General features: G+C 43.4%; 1 protein-coding gene across 1 annotated transcript in view; it reads left to right on the top strand.

The window, feature by feature from the left end:
* Positions 1-21,926, top strand: part of fmnl1a (formin-like 1a) — a 223,862-nt gene that overhangs the window by 154,115 nt on the left and 47,821 nt on the right. The window contains exons 11-18 of the mRNA XM_059955710.1: positions 4,100-4,174; positions 5,065-5,175; positions 6,358-6,507; positions 7,665-7,766; positions 9,938-10,175; positions 11,177-11,512; positions 15,646-15,770; positions 20,860-21,062. Coding sequence (XP_059811693.1) covers positions 4,100-4,174; positions 5,065-5,175; positions 6,358-6,507; positions 7,665-7,766; positions 9,938-10,175; positions 11,177-11,512; positions 15,646-15,770; positions 20,860-21,062 — 1,340 coding nt within the window. The remainder of the gene's footprint in view (positions 1-4,099; positions 4,175-5,064; positions 5,176-6,357; positions 6,508-7,664; positions 7,767-9,937; positions 10,176-11,176; positions 11,513-15,645; positions 15,771-20,859; positions 21,063-21,926) is intronic.

Raw genomic sequence — 21,926 nt, 5'->3', positions numbered from 1 at the left:
GGCAACATTGCCCTCTGCTGACAGACTTGTGTAGGAACAAGTGTCTCCGCCTCGTTGAGAGTGGAGCAGCATCTTGTGTCTTTCCACCTCAGCCTAATGCCTGGTTTCAGTGACCAATCATTGCAGACAGTGCCATGTTATGTGATGTCATGTGAAGTGGTGGAGGTGGAGGTGATTCCCTTTTCTTTCTTTTTCAATCTTTTTATTGAATTTCATATATTAAAAAATAACATAATATTGTATTAAATAGGTTACGAGTACATTAAACTTAAAGTTAAATTTAATATTTAACTTTAATAAACAAGATAATAATATCTTATTAAACTATCGGCAAAAAAAGATCATATAATAATAATCAATCTAACCTATATTGATTATACATGAAAGGGATTAAGAATAGTCAACAAAAGAAAAAAATATATAAAAATGCAAGAAAAATATATATATATAAAAAAATAATAAACCTAAACTAAACATGGGCAATAATAATAGTTTATATGTAGAGGTGATTCCCATTGTGGGATTCAGGCTGAAAGGAGGAGAGAAATGGGTCATGAGAGTTTTAGTGCACAACGTGCTGGCATTGGAGAGGGTCCAGAGGAGGCTTACAAGAATGATCCCAGGAATGAAAGAGTTAATGTATGAGAAGTATTTGATGGCACTGAGCCTGTGATTAGAAGAATGAGGGGGAGCTCATGGGAACCTATCGAATATTGAATTATCTAGATTGAGTAGATATCCAGAAGATGTTTCTTATAGTGGGAGAGTCTAGGACTAGAGGGCACACCCTCAGAATAGAGGGATCTTGCTTTAGAACAGAGATGAGGAGGAATTTCTTTAGCCAGAAGGTGGTGAATCTGTGGAAATCATTGCCACAGACGGCTGTGGAAGCTAAGACATTGAGTATATTTGACATGGAGGTTGATAGGTTCTTGATTAGTCAGGGCAAGAAGGCAGGAAAATGAGGTTGAGAGGGAAAATAAATCAGTCATGATGATTGGATGGTAAAGCAGACTCAGTGAGCCAAATGGCTTAATTCTGCTCCTATTTCTTATGGTCTTGTGAAGAGAGTAGTTGGTGAGACAGAATACCACATTGCTTGATTAACACAAATGTTTGAGTTCTTTTGCATTTATTTTTGGTCTAGTTTGGGTGAGTTATCTCAGTTAACATCACTATTCAGCAACGTTAAGTGTTGCAGCAAGCAAATGAGTCAGTTATTGGCCATAAGGATAAACAACCACTAAACGAATAACAGTAGTGATAATGTTTGTATTCAAATGTCCATTAATCCTCGCATTTTCACTATTCTGGACTTTTAATCTCTAAGAGATAAACACGGAAAAAGGCCATTCAGCCCACTGCATCCATGCTGACTATCATACACTTTTCTATATGAATCCTATTTCCATGAATAAATGTGAACTGGTTTTAGATTGTGCACAATATCTTCATTTTCAAAGCCATGTTCTCCAAAGTAAGATGCAAGACTTTCATGAAATATATTGCCAAGCAGATAGTAATCAGTTTAAAAAATAAGTAGGTCTTTGGAATGTTTTTTTCAGTTAAAGTTGAAAAACTCAAGCTCTAAAATAGTGACAGATAGATGCCTGACTAAATGTGAATTAGCCTAATGGGCCAAATACAAAACCCCAGCATGGAAATTGCATTGGATGGTTGTAGAACATTTTAGGCTGTTTCATGCATAATGACACCCTTCCCTCCATCTACAGAGTGTATGTGTTTCTTTCTGTCATCAATAGTTCAAAAACAATTTGGAAAACCACTCTGAAATGTGGGCTCAGGAAAGAAAAGATTTGGAAAATTTTGCTCTCGGGTTTCAATCAAGGTGCCAGGTTACTACATTGTGTAGTTACCTCTTAGAAGTAGTGTAATGTGGACGTAGATATCATTTTGCCACAGTCTGCAATATGGACCATGTGCAAGGAGGTAGGATTGGATTGGCATCCGGGTCAGCACAGGCATTGTGGGCTGAAAGGCCTATTCCTGTGCTTTACTCCGCTATGTTCTGTGTTCAAAGCCCCTGCAATATTTCTTTTCCTTTTCATGTCTCACCTTCGTGGGCTCTGTCGAGTCTTCTCAGGGCTTCAATAAAGTAGCAGGCATAATCAAAGATACCTCTCACCCTGGTCATTCTCTCTTCTCCCATCTGGTAGAAGTTACGAAAGTCTTAAAGTATGTACCACCAAGCCCAAGGACAGCTTCTACCCCTGTTATCAGATATTTCCCCAGTATGATAAGGTGGTCTCTTGGCCTCTCAATCTACCCCATCATGATCCTGCATATCATTGTTTACCTACACTGCACTTTCTCTGTAGCCATTATACATAGTTTTTGTTCTGCCTCAGGGGTTCCCAACTATTTTTATGCTATGCTAACCAAGGGTCCATAGACCCCTGTACTACCTCAGTGCACTGGGTAATGATCTCATCTGTATGAACAGAATGCAAGAGAAGCTTTTCACTGTATCTCAGTACATGCGACAATAATGAACCAATTCCATTTCATATCAATGTCCAGTTCTGTTTCAAAGTCACCATTGGGCCAGCCCACATTGGATCCATCCCAAACCCACTGCCCTCCTGTACTAATCTGAAGCAGACCTCCTGTACCTGAGAATCTCCCCTGAAAAGCAGAGCAGGCATGAGTTGTAACTTGACCTGAGCTGACAAATCCTCACCCTCTGCACTGGATAGTCCTGTCAGCCTTATGACAGCTTGCCACTGTGGTAGGACCAAGCCAGCTTCTGATAAGGTGGGATTTGGTAAAACCAGTAACTAGGTTTATTGTTATTGCATATACAGTGAAAAACTTTGTTTTGCGTGCTATCCATGCAGATCATTTCATGATATAAATTTACCGAGGTAGTACAAGGGAAAACCCGTAACAGAATGCAGAATAGAGTGTTACGGTTTCAGAGAAAGTCCAGTGCAGGTGCAGTGGCCATGATGAGTTAGATAGTGAGGTCAAGAGCCACGGCAACATAGTGGTTAGTGCAATGCTATTACAGCTCGGGGCATCGGAGTTCAGAGTTCAATTCTGGCGTCCTCTGTAAGGAGACCTGTACGTTCCCACCGTGGAATGCCTGGATTTTTTCCAGGTGCTCCGGTTTCCTCCCATAGTCGGAAGACATACCAGATAAGTTAGTTGGTTGTTGTAAATTGTTCTGTGATTAGGCTAGGGTTATTCGAGTTGTCGGTGGTTGGGGTTGCTAGGGTGATATGACTCGAAGGACTGGAAGGGTCTACTCTGCACTGTACCGCTAAATAAATAATAAAACTAAATCCTATTGTACAAGAGCTCTGTTCAAAAGTCTGATAACGATGGGATGGAAGCTGTCCTTGAGCCTGGTTATATCTGCTTTTGCCTGATGGGAGAGAGCGTCTGGAGTGGGTGAGCTTTTTTTTTAGCATGAATAGCCTTAAACAAAAATGGTTACACAACATAAATGTAATTAAAAATATCTCAGGGTGCAAGAAATTAATTAAAAATATTAAGATGAAGTGAAACAAATAAGACACCTACCTTTTGCTCAGATTTGCTCAATGTGTGACAACATTTATTAGAAAAATAGAGGGCTATGGGTAACCCTAGGTAATTTCTAAAATAAGCACAAGTTTGGCACAGCATTGTGGGTGAAGTGCCTGTATTGTGCTGTAGGTTTTCTTTGTTTCTAACACATGGGCTGCCCCCAGCACATCCTTAGGTGTGTTGGTTGTCAACACAATCAATGTGTTTCACTGTCTGGTTTTGATGTACATGTGATAAATAAATCTGAGATGACTCGGGTCACTGTATATACACCTGTCATGATTCAGGGCAACACAGAGTTTACTCCCTCAACTCAGAACCACGTCATTGGTGGGGTGATATACTCTGATAGTTGGTCTGCAGTTTGTTGAGGTGGGGATGTGTAGTTTCAAGGGAAGCTGAGTCCTCCATCAACAGCAGAACTCTTTGGTCCTGCAGCCTCATCCTTAGAAAAGGAAACAACTCTGCAAGGGAAGAATGAGTGACTTTGGAAAGGGGGCAGTTGTGATCAAGGTGAGGGTGTGTAATTCTTGCTGTGTTCTTTCAGGTCTGTAAGGAGAAGGTGCGCTTTGAAAGGCTCATGGAATATTTCCGGAATGAGGACAGCAACATTGACTTCATGGTATGTTGAACTGGCTGAGAGTTTCCCAGGCTGAGGTTCTATCTTCACTATAGATTTTTTTCCTGAGAAAACACTTTTCGTTGATTTTATAACCAAGCCCTTGTACTATTGGAGTGTACTCCACCCCTGATGTGCCCATTGTGGCTAAGAAAACTTATCCCCCAAACCATGGGGCTATGAGTGAAGTGAGTATTTAAACCCCACCTTGCTTACAAGGGCCTGGGGGTTTTGTGACAGGTGGATATGACTGTTGATTGCTGGACTGGATGGTCGTCTCCTAGCAGCGTTCCTATCTGTTCCTCAAATACTTGACCTCTGTGAGACCATTTCTCATCCAACCGTGTGCTCACAGTTTTTGAAACTAATGCAGTTGTTGCAATGTTGTGAGCAGTCAGCAACTCTCCACAGGGTCTCAGAGCCAGCAAAAGTTCAACTAGAAGGTCCCCCATTGCGTGAGGCAGCTCACAGGAGTGAGCACATGCTGGCTGAAGGCCCCGTCAATGGAACATTACTGTCTGTCACAGGGTGCCCTGCCAGTAGCCGCAGAGGCAGACTCAGTTTAAATATAACGGCCTGGAAGAATAACATTGTTTCTGGTACAGCTTTTTGGCATAGTGTCACCTCCCTCACTCACTCTAACTCTTATTCACTCTCTCATTGCCTCTCACGCATTCTTTCACTCTCACTCTCTCTGTGACTCACTCCCACACTTATTCTCTCTCCCTCGCCTGCCCCTCTCACCCCTCCCTCTCGGCCGTCCCCCTCTCTTGGCCCACCCTCCACCCCTCCCCACTCTCCTCTCCTCCCTTTCAATAATACTTTTTCCCTCATCCCCCAGCCAGTTACCTTTCTGGACAGTAACCCCAGTATACTTTAATCCCTCTCTGCAGGTCGCCTGTATGCAGTTCATTAACATCGTCGTGCATTCTGTCGAGGACATGAACTTCCGGGTCCATCTGCAGTTTGAATTCACCTTGCTGGGACTGGACGAGTACCTCAATGTAAGAGGGTGCAGCACAATGGTCACAGTGGGTGGGGAGGTGTAGAGCTGTAATGTGCGTACAGTTTGCACATTCTCTCTGTGATTGTCCTTCTGGGCGCTCTCATTTTCTCCCACATCCCTTAGCGCAGTGACAGTTGGAACGTGGGGGTGGGGGCATGGGATGGAGTTGATGAGAATGCAAGGAGGATAAACAATTTGGGACTAGTGTTTGTTTGGTAGTTGTTGCAGAATCACTGGGACCACGGACCTGTTTCTGTGCTGTCTCTCTTGATGAATCTTTGTCAGGCTCTGGAGGCGTAGTCTTTAGATAGAGTCTGAGGTGAAGTGGACAAGTTTTTTTAGACCTTAGAAGAGTTGAGGGCTATGGAAAACAATGGAAAATTGGAGCTGCAGCTACGATCACTTCACCTGGGATCCCACTGAATGGCAGGGCAGGCTCGAAAGCCATTTTTCCCACAGTTTCTTGTGTGTTCAAGGTGCTCCAAATTCTCCCATGATGAAGTAATTCGAATGTTGCTAAAGAAACACCAGGTCTTCATTGTCCTGTTTTCTAACTCGAAAACATAAAAAGTAATTGAAAGGAAAACGAGAGTGGGAATGAGAGTCTAACTTCATTTTATACTTTAAGCAAGGTGTCCACGTCTAAAATATTGGAGCAGAATTAGGCCATTGAGCGCGGTGATGTAATGACTTATACCATTCACATACTTCACACGTATAACCATAATGAATTATTTGAATGAACAAGAATGTTTTATTAAACAATATATTTACAATATAAAATATTATTAAAATATAAAATACACAACAATCATGTGTAACCTCATGCCAAAATTCGAATGACCTCCTTTACCTTGGTGCTATCCTGTTAAGAAGTTAGTTGCATAGTGACATTAATTCAGAGGTGTACATTACAGACTGGAATTCTTATTCTTCTTCTGCTCCAGGGGAATGAGACTTTCAAGATGAGGACTGTTTAATTCAAATACCTCACATGTACAAAGATATACTTGCACTGTTTTATCCCCAGCAGTCCCGCAGGTTGAACTGTCACTAGAAGCAGCTTGAAGCAAACCTAGGCGAGGTTTGACACAGGAAGAGCACTGACCCCAGTCTGTTTTCTGATTTCCCATTTGTCATGGCACAACCAGTAAAATAACATGTTGAATCACTTTTTTAGAAACTGAAGCCATCGGAAAGTGAGAGGCTGCAGGTTCAGATCCAGGCGTACCTGGATAACGTGTTTGACGTTGGTGCACTGCTGGAGGATGCAGAGACCAAGAATGCAGTGCTGGAACACGTTGAGGAACTGCAAGGACAAGTAAATCAGGTACTGACAGAGGGGAGGTGGTTTGGCACCACTCACTCTGAGGAATCTCTCTCATAAGTAAAGCTCAGACCGTGTGGGGAGCTGCTGAAACTTTGACTGTATGCCACTGGAAACAGTGATTCCTCTTCCCCTATATAGCACCTTGGGCAGACCATTGGCTCCCTGGCAATCATTCATAGCTGTTTGAACCCAACCCATCACTCCAAAAAACCCCTACCTCAACTATATTAATTATTTAACCAAATTACCATCACTTTAAGGCAGCTTAAAAACACGTTGTGGATATTTTCTGAAGCATTCCTGCTGCCCGGTAGAGAAAGTATGTTGTATGAAAAGAGATTTCAGGTTCCATGGCATGGGTGTGCTGGGAGTCTGTCAAAACATTCCCAAGTCAGTTGTGTCCTCTTCTCCCAGTGACTGAGAAAAGATGGTTCATACCTGAGATGTTAGGTGGGAGCAGTGCACTTGAATTATTCAGGGCCAGAATGAGGCCATTTGCCCTAGCAGTCCATTCTAGCTCTCTGAAGCTATATATTCAGAAATTTGATGGCTATTCCTGAATCATTGAGTGTGTCTCTTCAGGATCCTGTACCTCCTCCCTGATGGCAGCAACGAGAAGAGGAACAGCTTCTTCCCCTCTGCCATCAAATTTCTGAATGGACATTGAACCATAAACATTCAATGAGAGAGGACATGTCCTCCGCCTTTTTGAGACATCGTTCCTTGAAAATGTCCTGGATGCTGAGGAGGCCAGTAACCAAGAAGGAGCTGACTAAGTTCTTCTGTCACTCCCGCAGACCCTGTCTTTTCCCTGCACACTCCCTGTTGTAATGAGTATTGCATTGCCTTTGATTTTAAATATTCAATTTGCTTCCAGCTGTGTGCTCCACAACAGATATGCTAGGGTAAAGCTTGGTTATCCCAGCTGGAATTTCTTAGAGTGAGGAAGAGACAATTGGAGGATAATTAAGTTGTCATATAGCATCCTAACTATGTGGTGTTTAAAATTCGATTCAACACACACAAAATGCTGAATGAATTCAGCAGGCTAGGCAGCATCTACGGGGAAAAAAGTACTGTCGACATTTTGGACTGTGATTTCCAGATTTTCTCTTCTTTGTTTAAGATTCAGTTTCTTGTTTTTGCACCTTGTTCAGCTGACGGAAAAGCTGCAGGAAGCCGAGAATGATTCCATGATGAAGATTGCGGAGTTGGAGAAACAGCTGATACAGGCCCACAAGGAGGTGGAAGTTCTCAAGGTGAGTGTTTAGTGAGTTGTCAATGTGTCTATGCAGTGCCAGGGATGGACATGTTTGCAGGACACTGAACTCTGTTCCCATCTACATGGAGTTCAGAGTTCAGTCCCATTGTCTTCAGTAAGGAGTCATTCCCCGTGGAATGCTTGGCTTTTCTCCAGGTGCTTCAGTTTCCTCAAACAGTCCAAAGATGTACCGGTTTGTAAGTTAATTAGTCAATGTAAATTGTCCTGTGATTAGGTTAGGGTGAAATTGAGAACTGCTGGGCAGTGCAGCTCATTGGGCTGGAAGAGCCCATTCTGCACTGCATCTCCATAAATAAAATAAAAAATAAAATTAAACCGAAGTAAACCAGACACAATGAGGAGACCTCTTTCCTCACTCTGAGGTGAAAGGTCAAACCAAAGACAGTGTGAGGGAGCTCCTTCCTCACTCTGAGGTGAAAGGTCAGAGAAGGGGCCTAAGAAAAGAGTGGAAAAATGCTGGATCACCAAATCGGGGCTGGGAGGGTGGGCAGCAGAAGTGCCGAAGCACCAGGTTGTTCCCCCTCCCTTTAGACAGAGCATAGTGCAGTGAAAGAGTTAAAACCAAGGCTGATGCCCTGCAAACTGCCAATTGCTTAGTTACTGGTCCCCATGTGTTCCCAACCCTGTCTCGAGCAGAAAAATGTGACAGTCACTGGTCGGAGGTACAATTCTTCCACCAGCAGGAATTCTGGACCTCGATGATGTATTATTTTAGTTGGGTGGGGGGAGTGTAGAGGGTGAGAAGAGATAATTTGCTTGACTTTGTGGTAGTGCAGTGGGGTGGGGTCACTGAAGACCAGAGAACCTATGGAGGGTAAGTTCCAATTTCTGTGCTTGCTTGGATGAATTGGCCCTGCCCCCACCCACCGCTCTCTCACTAACTCCCTACAGCCCAACTCCAGGAGATTCCACTGAACTCTGGCCACTATCATCTTCGTCAGATGTTCTGCATGGACTCTGCTCCCACACACCAGTAGACCACTCCCCTATCTGAATAAAATAGGAGTCTCGGAACTAGCAATGTGCAAAGTGGTAGCTTTTGAGCCCACAGGAACTGTGCAGGTGATGGTCACAGGCTGAGGACAGGCTGGAGCATCCTGATCACTGAGCCTCTCACACCCATCTTTCTACCTCCTGGACACTGGACACTCAGAAACTGGCCCTACGGCCCACGCTGACCATCGACACCTGATGCTGAAGTCACCTGCACAGAAACAGACTCTTCAGATCACCAAGTCCAAACCAATAATCAGTTCCTCATTTGAACTAATCCTACCCTAAACCAAATTTATGTTTTGCCAAAACGCAAGGACTGTTGAAAAATTTGATAGAGGTATACAAAATTATGAGAGGTATAGATAGGGAAAATGCAAGCAGGCTGTTTCCACTGAGGTTGGGTGAGGCTAGCACTAGAGGTCATGGGTTAAGGGTGAAAGATTAAAAGTTTAAGGGGGAACTTCTTCACTCAGAGGGGGGTGAGAGTTTGGAACAAACTGCCAGCACAAGTGGTGGATGTGAGCTCAATTTCAACGTTTAAGAGAAGTTTGGATGGGTACGTGGATGGTAGGGGTATGGAGGGCTATGGGTCCCATGTTGATTGATGGGACTAGATGGTTTAAATAGTTTGGCATGTACTAGATGGGCCGAATGGCCCTTTTGTGCTGTACTGTTCAGTGACTCTCTGTCTATTCTAATTCAGCTGGTCATGTGGCAACCGTGGCGGAAAAGGGTGGTCAGGAACTGCCTCACAGTTGAGAGTGCCAAGGGAAAATAGCCAATATATAGAAGTGAGAGGGAGGGGTAAACCAGGTGATGGGTGGATCCAGATGAGGAAGGGATGATGGGTAGGTGGAGTGAGGGAATAGGAAAAGTGAACAAAGGGCGAAGAAAAGCAGTTGGATATGTATGTGGGTAATGGGTGGGCAGGACTAGATGGGGGAGGGGGAAGGGGTAGATGGAAAAAGTGAACAATGGAAGAGAGACCTGGCTGGACAGATAGGAATGGTAAAGGAGCTTATGAAGTATAGATTATTTAAAACAGGAAAATCCAGTTTTCAATTGTATGTCATTATCTGTGCTGATGTTAAAGTTTGAATCTTAGTGTTTTGTGAAGCTTGGCCTTTAACGGGGATCTTTCTTCCCCCACAGGATACATACAGTGATTCCACGGCAAAGTTGCAGTCTCTGCAGGCACAGGTGACAGACAGTAACAAATTGGTCCAGCAGCACTCCTCCTTGGAGCAGAAACTCTTACAGATGGAACAGCAGGGTCTGCTCAAGATCCATCGTGGAGACAACGGAGACCTCAACATAGATATCATTCCAGTTGTGGTGAAGGAAACAGTCGTAATCACAGAACCTGCAGCCAAGCCTGAACCCAAGCAAGGTACAAAGCAAAAATCTTCCACAGATCACTGCCCTCTGAACTTAGCTGATTCTGATAGAGACTCATTAAATTATCACTGTACTGGTCCAGTGTCTCAGAATCACTTCTCTTTGTGATACGGGACTAAACTCCATTTCACTGCGGAAAAGCTGGAAATGTGATAATTTAAAAAAAAACTTACTTCTAGGAATGAGCAATTATATTTAGTTTGGAGTGCAGAACTAGAGGGATATTTTAAAGTGAGCAACTCTTAGGATACTGAGACTTGTGGAACCAGTATGATTATTGTTCTTTCTCTGAATCCTTCCCGTGGAATCTTTGTGAAAAATGAGCAGAGTTTAACTGGTTCACTCTATAACTAGCCCATGGTCTTCCCAAAGTGTCAGTGGAGCTGCAAAGAAACCTGAGCATATTTCTCATTAACTTACACAGAGTCATGGAGGACTCAGAAACAGGCCCTTTGATCATTCAATTCCATGGTGATCATCAAATACCATTTATGCTAACTCTTTTATTTCCTATATTCTCTCGACTTTCCCCAGGTTCTACCACTCAGTTACACACTGAGGGTGGCATAAAGTGATCAATGAACCTACCAATCCTCATGCCCTTGTGATGTGAGTGGTCACAGATAGAATGTGTAAACTCCAGGTCAACAACACCAGAGGACAGGATTGAACCCAGGTCTTTGGAGCAGTGAGACAGAAGTCCCAAATCCTCCACAATGGTTGCCAACTGGCCAAAATTACAAATGACAGACTGATGTTACGTCTTGCAATGTGTTAGGTTGAGTTGTTCTCAAATGTTAACAATTTACATGTCGTCACCATACGAGGAGACATCATCAGTGTGCTGTTAATTAACAGTGCACTGATGATGTGACGAAACATTTGTAAGTAAATTGCCAAGATCAGAAAACTGCTCAACCTAACCATTGTCCACCCGAGCTACACATTTTCCAAATTATTTCTTGTAATGTGCATTTTTGTGTCCTCTGACAGATTTTCGTCCGGTGCCAGCTGTTCAGGGTGACGTTACTGAGACCGACAATTCAGGAGCAGATCATCCCCCTCCTCCCCCTCCTCCTCCCATTCCTTCATCAGCGGAGACCATCGTCGCTCCACCTCCTCCTCCTCCTCTACCCAATGTGGCTGCCAGTGAGACTGCAGGTATACCACCACCCCCGCCCCCACCGCCGCCTCTCCCAGGAGCTGGAGTCCCACCCCCACCCCCACCCCCACCACCACCTGGGGCTCTCCCGTCAGGAGTGCCCCCACCCCCTCCCGCTCCAGGAGCATCAGGATCCTTCTTCAATGCAGCAACGAAGGTCACCACAGGTAAGGGTCATGCGATTGGTGCTGATTCACCCTGGCAGTGTGCTGATCACATGCTGTGTCGAGTGTTGTGTTCGTTGCTCCTCTTTGTGGACCCAGACTCTACATCATGAAACTTTGGCAGCTTTACGCCAGTTAAAACAGGTGACTAACGAGAGGTCAGAAAGAACCTCCTGGAAGCTTACCACTGACCAATTAGACTCATAGAACACTACAGCAGAGTCAGGCCATTCAGGCCACCCAGTCCCTGCTGACCTGATCTTCTACCTAATCCTAGCTATTTGCACACAGATCAAATCCATCCATACCCCTCCCATCCATGTACTTATGCGAACTTCTCTTAAATGTTACAATTGAACCCGCATCTAAATTATCAGCAGACAGTTCATTACACTCCTGCACCACCCTCTGAGTGGAAAAAGTCTCTCCCCCACCCCCTCTGATTCCCTTTGAATATTTCACCTTTCACCCTTAACCCATGATCTTTGGTTGTAGTCTCACCCAACCTCAGCAGAAAAAGCCTGCATGCATACACCCTCACTATACCCCTCATAATTTTCTATAGCTCTATTATGGACCATGATCGCCCATGTCATACGACACAGCACATAATGATGATCTTTCAAATATCCCCCCAGACACTTGAGAAACAAAATCATTGCCTGTCATCACCTTGCCACTGGTTGCCATTCAGTTGGCATCTTGAGCTGGTAACGTGCTGCCATTCCCACCATTGTCTATGCCAGAGTACAACTTGGTCAACATCCAACTCAGAATGGGATGTCTGGTTTTGAACTTATCTTTTGTGCTGCTGGAGATGCTGAAGTCTCTGGTTCACCTCCCTGAAGGCCATTTTTAAATATGCATTGCTCCGTCACACAGTGGAATTCTTCATCTAAGAACCCTAGTGGGTTGGTGTGGCAGCTATTGAAAGAAAAGACCCAGGACTGCATGGTGGCAAGCACCATACGGCTTTCTTTGGGCATTGTCTACCTCAGCAGTGCGCTGATAACATGTGCTGTTAGAACTGAAGAGTGAGAACTGAAGGTGCTTGACGCTCCTTATAGAAGGTTTGCCACGTGCCATCTGTGCAACCTGTATGAGTTCAGAATGCTGCGTAGGCTGGTACATGTCACGATGGTGAATCTCTTCATCACACTTGAAGTGTTTGGTGCTTTGGTGTTTCCACTGATTTGCTGTGTTTGCATGCTCTGTCAAAACTGCAGAAGGATCCAAGTGAGTACTTGTACCACACTCGTGTCGTAATTGCACTAGGTTAAGTGTTGGGTATATCTTGGCACTCTAACTTTCAATTCGTCACTGCTTTTAAACTTGGCATTTCTGATACTTGTGATATTCTGGCTGCGGTGTAGCATCCAGCCCTTGTGGCTCACCCAGATCATTGAAAGCAGCACCGCACACTGCCAGGGCTGCGGACAGGACTTGTTTGTCCTTCAGTGCTTTATCTGGTGGATGAACAGGCCAAAGGTCAGAAGGAATGAGTTACTCAAAGGCAGTGCCATAAAATCCACTGAAAAGAACTGCTGGTGCGTTTACTGGTATCTCACAGGATCCTGAATCATTCCTGCACCTCGTCAGGGTGTTCAAGCTATGGCATTGAAGTTTGGTTATAAATGAAGGTATGTTCTGATGATTGGAACACAGAGTCATTGAGTTATACAGCATGAAACAGGCCCTTAAGCCAGACATCAAGCAACCATTACATTCTCTGCACATCCTCATCATTTTCCCTTCTCCTGTACATTAGGACAATTTACCCTGATCTACTAACTTACTGATCCATTTGTCTTTGAGATGTGGGAGGGAACCAAAGCACTCTGGGACAGCGTGGATGCTGTAGCTATGAGGTACCAGCTCAACCGGTTGCTGCCTGAGTCATCAGACAGCAGAGCTTAAACATCCCATCTTACTTTACAGTGTACAGCAACCTCTGCTCTCCAAACTTGTCCCTAGGTGACTACCATGATGTTTAATAGTTTTAGTGTGTTTTAATTTATTTTATTTATTTAGATACAAAGCAGATTGGCTCTTATGGACCTTTGAGGCACATGCCTTTGACAAATCCCATTTTAACCCTAACCTAAACACGGGACAATTTACAATGACTAATTAATTTACTAACTGATACATCTTTGAACAGTGGGAGGAAACAGAAACACCTGGAGAAAACCCACTCATTCCACAGGGAGGACGTCCAGACTCCTTACAGATGATGTCTGGATTTAACTCCAAACTCCAATGCCTCAAGCTGTAATAGCATCACACTAACCGCTACACTACTGTGGCATCCTTAAGCAAAGGAGCAATTCTCAGTGAATATGACTGGCAGGTTTAGTATGTAAAGCAAAACTAAAAGTACAATCAGTTTGAGTTCTCTATTGAGACTTCTTGCCTCATTTTATATCAGTGTTAATGATCTTGGGACCACAGGAATCTGTGGAATGATTTTGACACAGTAGTTGTCATTTTGGGAAACCAAACACATAGCAACCCTTATGAATTAAAATCTGCTGTGTGACAAGCAACGGAAACATTAAAGTGATGCTAAAATTACTTTGTTGCTTTTAATGTTCTGTCCTTCAATGAAGCTGGTAATTAAACAGATATCATTAAAATTGTGCTAATTTATCCCTGCTAAAAATATCCACTAGGATTTCAATCCCACTGTTCCCTGTTTCATCAGCTCCCTGCTGGTGGTATTTAATGAGTGGAAAATCTAACAGTGAGAGCCCTTATTTCCACAACCAGGTCCCCCTGCTGGCTGCCTCTCTTCACCAGGAGCAACCAATCAGAGAATCAGCCCTAAAGTTAAACCTCTTTTAACCATTGCCATCTTGCTGCCAATTGATGTACTTTTAAGAGTTGTTGCTTCCACTGAAGAAATGGAGACATTGCTTAATGTTCCCATGAGGAAGTCTGTAAGATTACCCATTTTTTTGCTATGGGGTGGAATTTAATGGGTAATCTGCCAACCTAGCACACATCACTATCTGAGACATTTTCTCCATTTGATCCATAAACTGTGTTCAATTTCCGCAGCTGCCTGTAAGGAGTTTGTACATACTCCCCATGACCGTGTGGGTTTTCTCTGAGTGCTCCAGTTTCCTCTCACAGCCCAAAGACGTACCAGTTGGTAGGCTAATTGGTCATTGTAAATCGTCCCATGTTTAGGCTAGGGTTAAGTTTGGGGTTACTGGGCAGCATGGATCAAAGGACAGAAGGGCCTATTCCACGCTGTATCTCAATAAATAAATTTTAAAAAGATGAGATCACAATGTTGGCTAGACTTTAAACACATCATGAGACTACAGGTGTAGAAATAACGCAGTACATCTCCAGTTGATGATATCCTCTGGAATGTAGAAAATTTGGACCGGGCTTGACAGGTTGGATGCAGAGGGGATGTTCTCTTGGCTGAGGAGTCACAGTCCTAGAATAAGGGGTTGATTGCTTCAGACTGGGACAAGGTTATTTTTTTCATAATGAGGGTGTGAATCATTAAGATCATCTATCACAAAAGGCTGTAGACCCTCATTCAATGAGTTTGTTCAAAACGGAGATCTATAGATTAAGCACATCAAGGATGAGGAGCACCACAGGCAGATGGTGCTGAGGTAGATGCTCAGTTGCAATCTCAAGATTTGTTTCTAAACCAAATTCTCATGGCTGCTTCAAACAAATATGGTGACTCCAAGTCTTCATCGTTATCAATGAGAACAAGGACAGCATGTGTGTAGAATCTGGGTGGAGTTGATGAGAATATGGGGAGAATTACAAATTAGATTAGTCTAAATCAGGGGTTCCCAACCTTTTTTATGCTATTTGACCCCTACCATTAACCGAGAGGTCTGTGGACCCCAGGTTGTGAACTGTGGTCTAAATTGATGGTTGAAGGTCAGTCTGCACTGGGTACCAGGCACCAAAGGGACTTATTGTATGTTGTGTATATTTATGACACTTGTGAATTTTTCCTGTGGTAAATTTTGAACCTTTTCATATTAAAACTGTTCTGTTTACCTTCTACTTTCTACTTAAAGTTGTTGGGATCCTGACGCAGGGTGAGATCTGTTAGCCAAGTTTGTTCAAGATCACTCAGTTTACTATTTATTTTTCAGCTTTGAAGGTAAAGCAGCCAATTAAAACTAAGTTCCGAATGCCTCTCCTGAACTGGGTGACACTGAAACCCACGGAAATTGATGGAACAGTCTTCCATGAGTTGGATGATGAGAAGCTGCTGCAGGTGAGACAATGTAAAGGATGGAACTCTACATGTGACTGGTGGCTGCCAGCCTGACTTTGTCTGTAGTGTCCTGTCTATGGTTCTGGATTGAAGGCTCACTTGAGGCAGAGAGTGGTGTTGTGGTGTTCAAGATACTGACCTTTAAGTCAGAGGTAACTTCATCCCTGGAAGAAATGGCTGACAAGGGAAGTCAGAGCTAATGCAAAAGCAAAAGAGAGGGCTTACAACAAAGCCAAAATTAATGGGAAGGCAAAGGATTGGGAAGCTTTTAAAAACCTACAGAGAGCAATGAAAAGAATCATTAGGATGGAAAAGATGAACTATGAAAGCAAATGAGCAAACAATATCAAAGTCAATAGTAAAAGCTTTTTAAGGTATGTAAAAAGTAAAGAGATGAGAGTGGATATAGGACCACTAGAAAGTGAGGCTGTAGAAATAGTAATGGGGGACAAGGAGATGGCAGATAAACTAGATGAATATTTGGCATCAATCTTCACTGTGGAAGACACTAGCAGTGTGCCATTTGGTGAAGGGTGTGAAGGAAGAGAAGTGGGTGCAGTTACTATTACAAGGGAGATGGTGCTCAAAAAGCTGAAAGACTCAAGGGTACATAAGTGACCCAGACCAGATGAACTGCACCCTAGGGTTCTGAAAGAGGTAGTGGTAGAGATTGTAGAGGCAATAGTAATGATCTTTCAAAAATCATTGGATTCGGGCATTGTGCTAGAGGAGTACTTGAGGTTATGCAATACTTGGAAAGACATGACAAGATAGAATTTCCTTCAGGGGAAGTTTTGTCTAATGAAACTGTTGGAATTCTTTGAGGAGATTACACGTAGGATAGATAAAGGGGATGCAGTGGATGGTGTATATTTGGACTTTCAGAAGGGCTTTAACAAGGTGCCACACACGCTTAACAAGTTAAGAGCCCATGGTATTACAAGAAAGTTACTGGCATGGATAGAGCATTGGCTGATTGGTAGCTGGCAGCGAGTGGGAATAAAAGGATCCTTCTCTGGTCAGCTACCAGTGAGTCATGGTGTTCCACAGGGGCTGGTGTTGGGACTGCTTCTTTTTATGCTCTATATAAATGATTTAGATGATGGAGTAGATGGCTTTGTTGCCAAGTTTGCAGATAATACAAGGATTGGTGGAGGAGCAAGTAGTGCTGAGGAAACAGGTAGGACGCAGAAGACTTAGGCAGTTTAGGACAATGGGCAACAGAGTAGCAAATGAAATACAATTTTGGAAAATGTATAGTCATGCACTTTTCTAGTAGAAATAAATGTGCAGGCTATTTTTCAAATGGAGAGTAAATCCAAAAATCTTGGATGCAAAGGGACTTGTGAGTCTTTGTGCAGAACACCTTAAAAGTTAACCTGCAGGTAGTCAGTGGTGCAGAAGGCAAATGCAATGTTAGCCTTTATTTCAGAGGTCTAGAATACAAGAGCGGGGATGTGATGCTGGGGTACTGGTGAGGCCTCACCTTGAGTATTGTGAACAGTTTTGGGCCTCTCATCTTAGGAAAGATGTGCTGGCATTGGAGAGGATTCAGAGGATGTTCACAAGGATGATTCCGGGAGTGAAAGAGTTATCATATGAGGAACGTTTGATGGCTCTGGGTCTGTAATCATTGGAATTTAGAAGGATAAGGGAGGATCTCATCAAAACCTTTTGAATGTTGAAAGGCCTAGACAGTGCAAATGTGGAAAGGATGTTTCCCATGGTGGGGGAGTCTAGGATGTGAGGGCACAGGCTCCAGATAGAGGCCATCCATTTAAAACAGAGATACAAAGAAATTTCTTTAGCCAGAGGGTGGTGAATTTGTGGCATTTATTAGAACAGGCAGCTGTGGAGGCCAGTTGGTTGGGTCTGTTAAGGCAGAGATTGATGGGTTCTTGATTCAACATGGCATCAAAGGTTACAGGGACAAGCTGGGGAGTGAGGCTGAGGAGGATGATGGAACAGACTTGATGGGCCAAATAGCCTAATTCTACTCTTATGTCTACTGGATGGCTATCAGGAGAATATGAAGGAAGCCATGATATTACCGAGAGGAGAGGTTGGACAAACTTAGTTGGTTTCTTTGTTGCATAGGAGGCTGAGGGGATATCTGGCATACATAGAGTCAACAACTGGTATTTTTCTCCGAGGATTAAAATGTCTCATGCATTTGAGTTGAGATGGGCAAAGGTCAAAAGAGATATGCAGTGTAAGTACTGGCAGGAAATTATGATAGAAGCATTGAAGAGGCTCTCAGAAAGGCACAGGACTGTGCAGAGATTAGAGGGGTATGGACATTGCACAGGCAGAAGGGATTAGTTTCATTAGGCATCTAATTAGCTTGGCACAACATTGTCGGCTGAAGGGCCTGTTCCTATGCTCTATTGAAAATGAGCAGTAACTTGTTGATATTCAGGATATCTCGACCAACAGCTCATTGCAGGGGAGAGGCAGTGGAAATTAGTGACGTCAAACATATGGGGGAGAGGGAGCCAAAGCAGGAGCCGATCCTTTGGCACCACATTGTCTTTGACGAATGGAATTCCCATTTGATGGACTGTGCCTGCTTTGGCAGGGTGATGAATTCTGGCACCCACCTGATTACAGCCAGGCCCATGCCATATAAAACCCAAGCTCTGATTCATAGAGAAATACAGCCCAGAAACAGAAACGAGAAAATTCGCAGATGCTGTAAATCCGAGCAACACACACAAAATGCTGGAGGAACTCAGCAGGCCAGGCAGCATCTGTGGAAAAGAGTACAGCCCAAAATGTTGACTCTACTTTTCTCAATAGATGCTGCCTGGCCTCCTGAGTTCCTCCAGCATTTTGTGTGTGTTCCTCAGCCCAGAAACCTGCCCTTTGGCCAATCTAGTCCAAGCTAAAAACATTTAAGCTAGCTACTCCGATCAACCTGCACCAGGACCGTAGCTCTCCACACCTCTCCCATCCATGTACCTATCCAAGCTTCTCTTAAACATTGAAATCAAGCTTGCATGCACCACTTGTGCTGGTAGATCGTTACACACTCTCACAACCCTCTGAGTGAAGATGTTTCCCTCATACTCCAAGTAAAATATTCACCTTTCACTCTTAACCCTTGACCTCTGGTTGTAGCCCCACCCAACCTCAGTGGAAAAAGCCTGTTTGCAATTACCCTGTCTATAACCATCATAATTTAGTAAACCTCTATCAAATCTCCCCTCAACCTATGTTCCAAGGAATTTGTCTGAGGCAGCGCGATGAAGCTGCTGAGAAGCATGGCATCACTGAATCTCATTCGGAATCAGGTTTATTGTCACTGACATGATTTATGAAACTTGTTGTTTTGTGGCAGTACAGACAAGGCATAACAAATTGCCATACATTACAATTAATGATATATTAATAGTACAAACGAGGAGTAGCAAGGTAGTGTTTGTAGGTACATGAACCATTCAGAAATCTGATTGCAGAGGAGAATAAGCTGCTCCTGAAATGTTGTCTGTGAGTCTTCAGACTCCTGTACCTCCTCCCTGATGGTAGTAGTGAGAAGAGGGCATGTCCTTTGTAGACTCCCTTGTAGATTAAAACAAAGCAATTTCTAAAGGATCTTTGAAACCCTCATGTTGATCCATGCATCTACAGTTAGAAATGTTTTTGATGAGTTCTGAAAAGCATTTGCTATATACAATAGGTAGTCTCTCCAATGTTCCCAGAACTTCTACCCTGTCAGTAACCTTATGAGTATTGAAACTCTTTCAGTAAACAAGCATCCTGGAAATTGGGGAGTTGTCCATGTGTCTAATTTTGAGTACTTAAGAATTAACTACAGTCTGGAGTTATAAAATTCCTTTATATCCTTTAGTAATGGGATTCTTACACTTTCTGAATACCTGCTGCCACAAAACAACAAATTTCACTTAAGACAGGGATTCACAGACCCCTTTCTTAAAAATATTGGTCCATGCCATAAAAAAGTTTGAGAACCCCTGACACTGACATTCGACCTGATTCTGACTCGCCTCTAAAGAACCTCTCTGAGGTACAATTAAATACCCCTTTTCAGACAGTGGGAGTGGATAGCTGTGATAAACTACATATACCTGTCTGGACACGCCCCTCTGCTGACTGCTCCTGTGGCTCCTCCCACAGACCCCTGGATAAAGGCGATTGGAGGCACCGCTCCTCCCTCAGTCTCCAAGATGTCATGGTCATGTTCGCAGCTAATAAAAGCCTATCTTTTGCCTCCCGTCTCCGAGAGTTATTGATGGTGCATCAATAGCAAATTGAGGAGAGGTGTGGGGAAGAAGGTCCCTAAAGTGGGCAGATCCAGCAAGTTCCAGGAGGTTGAAATATAGGGAATAATAAACATGGGAGATTCTACAGATGCTGGAAATCTTGAGTAACACACACAAAATGCTGAAGGAACTCAGCAGGTCAGGCAGCGTCTATGAAGTGTAATAAACAGTCAACTTCTGCCCCTTTCTCTGCAGCCCAATGGAGAGTCTCAGCCTAAAATATCAACTGTTCATTTCTTTCCATTGATGTGCCTGACCTGCTGAGTTGCTCCAGCACTTTGTGTGTAGTTGCTCAGGAAATAATAAAGGAGTGTTCTACAGATAGGGAACAGGATGGGCAAGGAACCAGTGAAGATCTACACAATCAAATCAGACTTGAGGTTTCCTATTTACTGTGGGCATTTACATTTTTAATTAGTTAGTTCCTTCTGGTCATTAATATACTCAAGCAATTTCAATAATAGTGAAAATCCAAAATACTGAATATGCAGGAAATCCACATTAAAAACAGCAAATGCTAGAAATACTCAGCAGGTCAGGCCACACCAGTGGATGAGAACAGTTTTTCTCTACTTCGCAGTTCTGATGAAGGACCTTCATCCTGAAACTTTAACTCTGTTTCTCTTCCCACAGATCTGCTAAGTATTTACAGCATTTTTAATATATCTTTGTATTTATACTGTACTATGTCTCAATAGTGGTGACTTTTTTTAAAAAACCAGAATGTAATGAAGATGCAGAACTGGAAATGTGAAAGGATTGATGGAACCTTGAACTTGGTGCTCATGTGGTTTATCTCATTCCAGGAGCTGAACATGACAGAGTTTGAGGAGAAGTTTAAGACCAAGGCACAGGGTTCATCGGTGAATATCAACACAATGAAAATAAAGGTTTCCCAGAAAGCAAGCAGCAAAGTCAGTTTGATTGAGTCGAACCGAGCGAAGAACCTGGCCATCACACTGCGCAAAGGAGGCCTAAGCTCTGATGAGATCTGCAAGGCCATTGAGGAGTGAGCTCTTTTATACAGTACTTGTATTTAGAAATAGTTCCAAAATTACTCTTATTCAGCATTAAATTTTACAATAGCACATCAGTGTTAAACATCAGTGATGTTTATCAGTGTAATAAACATCAGTGAGGGATGTTGCGTAAGCGCATGTACATTTTAATTTTTCGCTAGGCTTAGTCATCCACAGGAAGGTGTATGGCAGGCATTGTCTTCATGGTTCTATGCCAGCCAAACATTTGCCACTGATCCACCCCTCCCCTAGTTTCATATAGTAGTTAAAAGCAGTCTTAGTTCTGGATATGTGGTTCTGAGAAGGTTGTCTGTCAGATGAGAAAAACTAGAGGCATGACAGATCTTCCCTTCAGACGATCCTGTCAGATGAAGCACTGCTGAACCAAGAGCAGGAAGGGGGAGAAAATGAGGATCAGGATCCATTCCCAGCAACCAAATACCTTCTGACAGCAGACTTTGCCTTGCAAGGCAGGTCTCTGGAGACAAACTGTCAACCGACATCTTTTAAAAACTTACTGATTCCCACAGTTATCTTGACTATATCTCTTTCCACCCTGTCCCCTGTAAAGCTGCTATTCCATTTTCACCTTTCCTTCATCCTGACTGCATTTGTTCCCAGGATGAGGCTTTCCTTTCTAAGGCATCAGAGATGTCTTCCTCCATCAACGAATGGGATTTCCCTTCCTCCACCACTGATGCTACCTTCACATGCATCTCCTCCATTTCCCAAACATCTGTGCTCACCTCATCATCCTGTTGCCTGAACAGTGAGAGTTCCTCTTGTCCTCACCTACCACCCCATGAGCTTCCGCATCCAACACATCATCCTCCAGAACATCTGCATCTCCAAAG

The sequence above is a fragment of the Hypanus sabinus genome, chromosome X1, assembly GCF_030144855.1.
Source record: "Hypanus sabinus isolate sHypSab1 chromosome X1, sHypSab1.hap1, whole genome shotgun sequence".
Taxonomy (NCBI): domain Eukaryota; kingdom Metazoa; phylum Chordata; class Chondrichthyes; order Myliobatiformes; family Dasyatidae; genus Hypanus; species Hypanus sabinus.
This window is presented reverse-complemented; position numbering and strand designations above follow the sequence as displayed.